Source organism: Bolinopsis microptera, chromosome 1, assembly GCF_026151205.1.
Source record: "Bolinopsis microptera isolate Bmic1 chromosome 1, MBARI_Bmic_1.0, whole genome shotgun sequence".
NCBI lineage: Eukaryota > Metazoa > Ctenophora > Tentaculata > Lobata > Bolinopsidae > Bolinopsis > Bolinopsis microptera.
The window spans coordinates 8,550,224-8,559,831 of NC_087072.1; the positions used below are offsets into that span (position 1 = coordinate 8,550,224).

General features: G+C 37.4%; 1 protein-coding gene across 1 annotated transcript; it reads right to left on the reverse strand.

Moving 5' to 3' along the window:
- Nucleotides 1-374: 374 nt before the first annotated feature.
- Nucleotides 375-9,116, reverse strand: LOC134819267 (kinesin-like protein KIF28P). Its single transcript, XM_063832844.1, has 22 exons — nucleotides 9,047-9,116; nucleotides 8,879-8,917; nucleotides 8,667-8,743; nucleotides 8,375-8,539; nucleotides 6,843-6,921; nucleotides 6,532-6,688; nucleotides 6,207-6,389; nucleotides 5,843-6,007; nucleotides 5,374-5,680; nucleotides 5,080-5,198; nucleotides 4,664-4,805; nucleotides 4,335-4,486; nucleotides 3,995-4,202; nucleotides 3,736-3,823; nucleotides 3,323-3,385; nucleotides 2,924-3,185; nucleotides 2,647-2,769; nucleotides 2,334-2,492; nucleotides 1,801-1,981; nucleotides 1,498-1,616; nucleotides 1,280-1,381; nucleotides 375-1,158 (listed from the first exon to the last, which is right to left on the reverse strand). The coding sequence occupies exons 1-22, from the start codon at nucleotides 9,055-9,057 to the stop codon at nucleotides 1,057-1,059; spliced, it is 3,003 nt and encodes a 1,000-aa protein (XP_063688914.1). The 5' UTR covers nucleotides 9,058-9,116; the 3' UTR covers nucleotides 375-1,056.
- Between the last annotated feature and the right edge of the window lie 492 nt (nucleotides 9,117-9,608).

Sequence of the window (9,608 nt, forward strand, 5' to 3'; positions counted from 1 at the left end):
CCAATTCTCCGCACTCAACACTGCAGCACATAACAATAGGGGTCGTGGCTCTTTCCCAAATCACCCTCGTAGCTTCATGGCCGTTACTCCTCTTCTTCTAGCGACATCATGGTCGCTGACTGGAGCCCTCTCCAAGGAACATGCCTTTTACTGCCATCCTCTGATTCATCCCAATATCAGCATGGAATTGATTTACATACTCCTGCACTGGTTACAATTTAACTTTGGTATTTAAAATATGCTTAAATTTTCTCAGATCTATTTTGATAACTGTCAGACATGCAGTGAACCAGGCGACTTTTTAATATTGTACGAAATTTAGCAATCATCATGTTATTTCAGTAGGCTGTAAGTCAAAATTAAAACAATTTTGTTAGTAGAAAATGAACTCACATAATCGGAAATTAACTACAAAACGTGCAAAACTCAAAAATTATTTATAAATTACAGAACGTGCAATTTCATAGTTCACACTTCACAGTAGTATTAATAAAAGAGTTGGGATATTGTCACTGAAGTTTACGGAAATACATTATGTCGTTCGTGCATAAAATTTGAATTATATTGTAAGCATAACGAGAGAAATCACTAAAGTAAATCAAGTATTAACTCTTATCTGCAATTCTACAATAACATTAAATAACAATATAACATATTAATGCTAACTTTAGTTAGAACAATGGAATACAAAGGAGTAAGATCTTCAAAATTAATGAATAGCGTCAGTCATGTCAGTCTAATGTACCTAAAGTAAGTATAAGTATACCTAAATTCTCAAGACAATAAAAACTATTAAAGTTTATTTTAACTGGTTCCGGACTCTGCAGACTTATCTAATCTTCTTACAGTCCACCCGGGGCCACACAACGCCTGCTAGAAAATCTAGAACATTCTAGAACAATCTAGACGTTACATTCGATCAATACCACTACAATATCTAACATGATCAATGATATCCTTCATCGATATCTCGTGTTTCACATCTTAATTTCCAACTGAATAAATAGTCCCAACTAGCACTCTAAGGGAACAGCAGACCTGGTTGTCTCTTCCCCCTCACATCATGACGCAGGCCTTGCTACCAGCTGCTTTGCTGACTATAGGAGCTTCCCCGTCAACCCCCGTCATAGCGCCTACCAACTTCTGGGCTTTTATCACCTGTATTTTGGTTAGAGGTAAACTTCACAACAGATATAATTGACGTATAATCATCTATTATTAATAGCTTCAAATGATGAATTTGCTGTCACAGTTAAGTTGAAGGTATAATGAATTTAACCTGTGTAATAACAGTAGCTGCACTTCTCAGCATAGTTCCAGTGTTAAACGCAGCGGCAGATATAGCCCGGTGGTACGGTTCAAATTGTTGCTCCTCTGGCGGCTGAATCAACAAGTTATAAATTATCAGGCTGTATGGTCCATATGAACGGAGAACCTTCAATGATGAGAAATAATTTGGTTTCTGGAGTTGGTGTGTTCACAAAGTAATTTTATTACCTTTTTGCCCCAGGCTGTCACGATGCCTTGAATACGTTTTTCTTTCTTCGCCAGTATGTCGTTTCTTCGTTTCAAAACCAAGATTTCGGTTTTCAGTGCTGCTGATTCGTCAACAGTATCTGATAATAAAACGACTCTTATACACTATAAAATCCAAAGCTGCTTTTTGAGTGTTAAAATAAATATCCAGGAATCCTATTAACGAAGTCAGTGTACAGAGATTGGTCAACATTTATTCATGTCAGGCAGAAACCTAATATCAGATTTAATGACAAATTATTTAAAACCGCCTAAAAAACTAACTTTTAGTGAGTTGACGGGTCAGAGCATTGGTTTTCATGTTCCCTGTCGTTTCTTCTCTTTGTCTCAGTTCTTTGGTTGTCAACTTTATGAGTTTAACATCGCTTTCTCTGTCCTCTTGACAACCGTACAGCAGGAATGTTATGCAAGAGTTCTCAAAGAACTCCAGCGTTTCTTGGGTTACCTGATGAAAGAATTCCCACACATTACTATCAAAGGCGCAGACAAATAATTAAGAAAACAATTATGATTTTATTTCTTTCAGCAGCAGGGCGGTTATGAGCATGCACAAATATCCCTCTTTAACGCGGTTAGGCAATTAAATGAGGTGAATATGCAATTTCCAAATCAGTTCGTAGGGAGTCTTCAATTATTATTACCAGACAAATTGGTTATACTTTGAGGGATCCTCGATCGGTATAAATTGAGTTGCAAAAGATGGCCGGATCTTGCATTAACCTGTAACCACTCCACTCCACTCAGAAATGCAAAAATTAATGAAGTTTGCAGAAATTATAGCAACTATATAATATTACCTTGTCAATTTTAACAACTCGACTGTGATTGAACTCCGGTGCAAGAGATTGGTTGACGGTTGGGGTGACGGTATACTCTTCATCACCGTCTATCTTGTACTTGATGAAGCTACCAACGTTAAATCTGCTGTCACGTATCTCACACGACTTCATCGTAACCTATGAAGGATGTGAATTGGTATTTTTACGTGTGCATGCATAGCAGGAAGTGTAAAACGACAAAAATGTATAGATTGACCACCGACTAAACAACAAATAAGAACAAATTATCTGTATATACTATATAATAAGTTCAAAAAGAGGTACTTCTAACTTTGTAATGATAAGGTTTGCCAAGGAGCTCATTTGAATCCTCCACAAAATACTCCTCTCCCATGCACTTCCCCTCTTCGTCACACGGTGAGATGTTTACAAACATTTGACCCTGATCCTCTCCCTGATGAATGCTTTAATCACATACACAATCACTAATGAACAATGGCTGATTTTAAGGTATGGATGCTCAACTAAGTTAACTTTTTAAAAATATTAAAATATACAATATGTCTAAAATCGCTTGGATAAAAAGCATAAATATGGACAGGGAATACCTTGTAATCTGTAATCAAGATAGGATCGTCCATGTCAATACCGTAACCGAGCGCCTGAAGAAACGCACTGGATGTCCCGATAAGGACTTCGCAAGGCGGGTCCCAGAATGGATCTTGGTCTTCGGGCATATCTTTCAAAGTTTCATCCCCATCAAGATTTCTCTGGTACATATCTTGCATGAGATATCTCCTGTTCATAAATTTGCCCCGTTCCCAAAGCCAGGTATTTCCGTTTAGGAGATTCTTCATCTTTACCATCACTCTGTAAGATTGATATCTATTTCCAAGTTAACGACCAGCTTTAAAATAAAAAACATGTATTTGTTACGATTTCTTTGGTTCAAGTGCATCATTTAAAAAATAGATATGAAATAATTTGTGCACAGTCAAAACGCTCACTTTGTTCCTTTGGATCCTTCTGTGGGGTTAGCTGCACCAGAAATGAGTATCACTTCAAACGATCTGAGAAGTTTTTCGTTAGAACAAGAAGCCTTTAATGCGTAAAGTTCTAATGACGAAGTTGCATTCATGATTAGTGATGCATCTTGATTAATCTGCACGATGTTTAGCCAGCTAAACTGTAACACGAGACAAGGTGGCCGCGCCGCGCACTATATTTTCGTTCAAAATATGCACTAGCTGCTGAAAATCGTGCTTTAAATAGTACCTTGGCAATAAAGCGTACGTTAATTTCACTCTGTACAGCTTATATTTGTGCCTTAAGGCTAATAAAATCCACAAGCATGAAGGGTCTATGAATATTGCATGATAATAACAATTTGACACAAATAAAGGTATTGTAGCAGACTGACTTGTGTTTATTGAGCTCTTCTGATATAGCGTTACTCTCACTGACCATCGGAAGTAATTCCAACACTTGCTCTTGTGCCAGCTGTTGTTCTGAAAAAAAGCGGGGTATTTATCATTATCTTCTTATCTTTCCTTCATTTATCATTGAATCTATATATGGAAGACGATACAAGAAGTTTAAATTCCAGCACTTTCAAAAGATTGCAGGAAAAGAATGGAATGTTAACAGTTAAGGAGGTTAAGGAACACAGCGAAAATTACCCTTAGATAGTTCGCCGTCAGCACCCGTCTGAAACCCTTTTGCTTGAGCGATTTCCTTCTGAGCAAACTCCCAGTCGATTGAGTCGGGCGTTCCCTCGGCTGTTTCCTTGTTGACGGGGTCGTAGTACACATACATGTGATTAGAACCGAACAAGATGCGGTCCTGATGCATTAGCGTTTTGTCTCCATTCAGGGTCTGTCCATTCACCTGCAACCACGTTTTATGAAATAAATGATACTGATTACTGGCGACTTGTTTGATTGCTGTGCTCAAATAGTTTGCTGAGTGTTGAGTGTTGACCTATAATTATCTGGTAGTGTGTTTATAGTAACTGCTAACCTTTGTTTTGGCGCCCACTACACCAGGTCTCAGGATTACTGTCCCTGTATCTCCGTCTCGAGCGAATATAGCGTGAGATTTCTGGATGCTAAGTCCACTAAGACATATCCCTGGAATGTTCTCACCGTCCTTACGCCCCACTATGTTTTCACCTTAGAGAGTAATAATATTATTAGTGCAAATCAGAAACTAATTTTCTAATCAAGATACTGTAGGAGATACTGTAGGAGGACCGTAATATTTTGTGTTAAGTGTTGTCAGACTTGGATCCCTCCCTGTTCACAAGTAAATAAATATTATAATAGAATGAAACATGAAGTGTAAGTCACCTGGTTGTATGAGATGATGAATAACTCCAGATAACGCGTTATCTTCGTTAAGATTAGTTATGTGAGGGGTGTTATCTTTCTCTTTCTCTTTCTCTAACACTTTCAGTTGGTCCTCGTTAAACTGCTGCTGTGCTATCGCTGTCTAAATATGTACTGTTAGTTAGTTAGTTAGTTAGTAACTTAATTAGTTAGTTAGTTAGTTAGTCACTACCAGTTAGTTAGTTAGTATTGTATTATCTGGGATTCCTTACATTATCCGTTCAGTCTAAAAGTAAATTAATGAAATAAACCCAATAAATGGATATCTAATATCTCATGGGGACTGTAATCAGAATACACGAAACTTTTCAAATTTTAAGATTATCAATGTACAGAAATTTGCAATGTTATTAAGTTATTATTAAGTTTTGTCATACCCTATCTTCACCAGACATCTCAGCCATAGCTGACGCGTTAGCCTCAAGTTGAGCTCTTATTTCCTCCTCCATTTGTTTGCGCATCGCAGCTGCCTCTTCAGGTGTCATAACTGCAGCTCCTACGAAAATCCAATTTACTAGTACTATGATTAAATAACCAATCTCGTCTACCAGTCGAATCAAGCATCAAAATCATTTAAATGGAAATAAATACATAAAATTCAAGATTTATGTTCATTGGGCAACCCCAACCATTACAAGATAATAGAAGAAGTATAGGAGATCAATTCTCACCAGGTGCGGCTGCAGGAATTTCACCACCCAGTGCCTTCTTTAACTTATCATTCTCTTCCTTAAGTTCCCTGATCAACTTATCCATCGGGTTCTCATTAACAACAGCCTTGTTCTTAATTTGCTTGGCTCTGTCGGCATAACGAAGAGTACCGAGAGTTTCGTCGTAGTTGATGTCAGCGGGAGATAACGCGGCTATCATGATAGTTTTACTGTTTCCTCCGAGCGCGTTTTGAAGAAGCTTTGTTAGCACTGAGTCTCGATATGGAACCATTATCTTCTTTTTACCAGACGAAGCATCAGCCAGAGCCTGGAAATGGTGTTCTCAGTTTTAGATTTAATTAATCTTTTAATAAATTTTCGTAATCACTTTTCTTTAGAAATGATACATGATTTGTAAAATATATGGATCTATTCCCAATCCCAAACCGAAAAAAAAAACATGTATACATTTTATAGTACTAAAACGAACCGATATAACGTTGCCGAGAGCGGATAGAGATTTGTTGATGTTGGCTCCCTCCTTGAGCCGGTCTCCAGTTGCCCCCGTACTTCCCGCTCTTTCTGATCCCGCTAAATCTACCAGGTTTATTATACTTGTCCTTTTAGTCTCCTCCCCTACCTCGTTCTTTTTTATCTGATGGCAGGCAATTAACATGTGCTATTTTCATACATTTGATAATTGGGAATTAATCAGTCTGTAATTATAAGTAAAGTTCTTATGTCTTAGAAACAAATACAAATGAGTAGGTTCTACTATTTAAACTCAGATCAAGTGCAACAATAATTGCCCTGTACTAAAGGTTTTAAGCATGTAAGAGAAAAAGAGGAAATACCTGGTCAAACTGTATGGTGACAAGAGTATGAGCTCTGGAGCTAGTAGCGTTCATAGCAGTAGCAGCCACCGTTCTGTTAGAAGTACCCTCATCCATCTTAGCCTCTATAGCTTTATAGCTGCCCACTACCTGCTTAGTTAGTCCTTGTACGTAGAATGCTCCGATTGAGGGGTTTTGTCGAACCTGAACAAGTTAAATGCTAAACAAATGATCTAGAACTGAAGCCTGGTGAGTAGAAGATTTGAATCTGGTAAAATGAAAGCAGTTCACGTGTTTACTTTTACACTGTAAATATCAACTCAGAATATCTACCCAGTAAACTTACAGGAAGACCACCCTTAGGATTGTTCTTGATAAGAAGATCTCTGACACACTCATTGTAGATCTCCAGCATGGAGAAAGAGACACAGTGCTTCACGTTGGGATCCGTGTTACTCTCTGTTGTCTTGAACAACTCGTCACATGTTATAGGTACGATACCCCTGTGAGTTGAAATTGTTTTGTAGGAATGTGATATTTAATGGAGTACTGAAAAATGGTAGGCGAATAAGACATGTTGATTTTAGAACCTTTTTAATTTAAGATATAACTTGGATATGAAAATGAAAGGTTTACTACGATCTAGAATATGCTTACTTGTTGGGTCCATAACCAACCATAGAGTAAGATTTTCCCGCTCCAGTCTGACCGTAAGCAAAAAGAGAGGTGTTGAAACCTGCCGAGAGTTTATTTTACTGCGAGCTTAAGTTAAAGTATTATTAGTACTCTAGTAAATTTGTTTTACTGAGACAAAAGAAACAATATGAGAGCATAAACATTAAGTTGTATGTTGTAACATGTCGATTGGTTTCTTCCTGACTCTTTGCGGCTATTAGATCGTCTTTATTAATTAATGTGATCAGAAAAAATAACAAAATTTATTCAAAAGTCGAAAGTTTCATCGCTACGTCATTAAATAGCCACATCGGGGAGCCATGCATGACACCACCTCAACTAATTTCTCGAACAAAACCTCATCCCCTGTTATTTACGACAGATGACGCAATTAATTAATTAATTAGGTCACTTAAAATAGGGTTTAATCAAGGCTTTGAATGATATTCAATGATAAAGTTTAAACGTTTAATCTATTTCTGGGATACAGTGAGATGTAGCGTATGTGACATATTAGGTATGTCCCCCAAGAAGAGCCACGGTACAACGATATTTCTCTTAACAGGGGCTCCCCCAAAAATTCCCTAACGTCTGAAGTAATGAAGAGGTTTAGTTACAACAATTCCAATGACGTGGTTTAATCCGATCGGTCACCACGTGTCATGTGACCGAATTAACGGCAGCTGAGTGGTCAACGGGGCAGTGTTTACTAAACACATTCTAATACGTTAAGGTGAGTATTATGGTATTAGATGCCGTTGCCATGGTAACGTAACGCCATGTAATATAGTTAGGATATAACAAATGGGAGACTGCTGGTTTTTAGCCTTTCTTTGGTGTCTGCCAAAATACATCTAGTTTACATTAACTTATTACCTCTGGCATAATTTCAAGGGCTGATTACATTATATCTCGATCAAATGAAGTAATCTAGGTTCGCACAACATCATAACTCCCATACATTTTGCTATAAAATGAGCATATGATTCGAGAAGTAATGAATATAATCAGTTCATTATCATTATCACACATAACGTCATAATACATCATATCTAACAAAAGCTCGTAAAAAGGGGCAACACCCCACATTCAGTATTTTGGCACATTACAGACTGAAAGCTCTAATAATCTATGAAGCTTTTATCCAGATCAATTTTCATTGTTATGTGTCTCCATGGTAACGGTAATTGCTACATTATACAGCTAATGGTTGGTAAGGTAGGATAAACACGTGTTTACAAATGTACATGACTAATGGCCATATCCGAAGTAGACTATAATTGGACAGTGGGTGAATAATTAGTGAAGATAAAAATAGGAAACCAGATCCTAGTTATGCGTGTCGTTTATGACTAGAAAAATGGGGCATGTAAATTATATTACGATGGACAATAACAATGATCTACCCTGTCCTCTGCCTATTAGCGTCAGTTTAAACAGTGCGCTGCAGCCTGCAATACTGCTGTCGTACCACAATGAACAATATCATGTATTGATTAAATGCAGTATCCTACCTTCAAAGGCATTGTTCAGAACACCCTGCCCCAAATCGTTGAACACCATACGCTGTGAAGCGTAGTTGCTACCAGCAGCTGGTATGCTTATTCCTTCATCATCCATCTCAAACCCATCGTGAGATTGGTATGAGTAGTCAAACGTGAACACCTTTGGTTCAACACCTGTAAAATAATATTTAGATATTTTGTGTAAGAGGCCACAAGAAATCAGGACTACGGGCTCTACTAGAATGAGATAATAAGTAAGTTAATTGAGTTGTTAATTTAATCAGAAGTGTTTAACACGAACTTTTGTCTTCCAAGTTGGTGATGGTTGTCTGCTTGCCTTGCATCTTTATACAACATTTTGAGCCTCTATCGATCTCCCTGGATGAGACAATTTCAAAAATTAGTTGCTATTTCTTATTATTATGTAATGATGGAAGTACAGCAAGGATTAAATGTGATTTTTCTTTTGTTAATTAAAAATTAGTAAGGAAAATGTATGTAAAAACAAATTACCTCCCATTGAAGGGACGAACCCTAACAGCAACTTTGACCCTGAAATGTGAAATGTGAAAATACTGACTTGATCTTATTATGTTCAATTATGATATTGACAATTTTGAATATGTGATAACAAGTAAATTATATTGCTCGAATGGATTTTTAGTGAAAAAATGTACTTACGATTCAGCCATTCTGCGAGTAAAGGCTCAGTTTCTTTTGAGCAACGGTAATGAATAACTAAAACCTAAGTGATGATATCAATTTAGGTATGGGAAAACACCATTTTAATCCTGTCTTTCCTTTCGATCCTTATTATATATAATATAACAGCTGATTTTAAACAATGTTTACAGTCCTCTTTTCTCTAAATAAATGCAAGCCTTTCCCTCATATCATCAGTCTGAGTAGAAGTACAACAGATTAATCAGACGTATTCAAAACTTTTCCAGCTTTGCGCCTCACAATTTCCTGTGTTACAGTATTGATTCTAACCAAAGTAATTGCAGGTTTACCCAACAAGACTATTTTTTCAGCTACAATTCGGCTTGCTTGTGACATTAAGACCCTATTTAAAGAGTTATACTGTAGGGCCAGGTACAATATAGCTGAGCTGTGCACTTTGCCAACCAGATGCAGTGTTGAAATAGGGTACAACCCCTAATATGCATAGGAGGGGCCGCAGACTCAGGGCGTCATGTACACAGACACTAGACAGTGGGCTACCACTACGAGTTGATAGAAA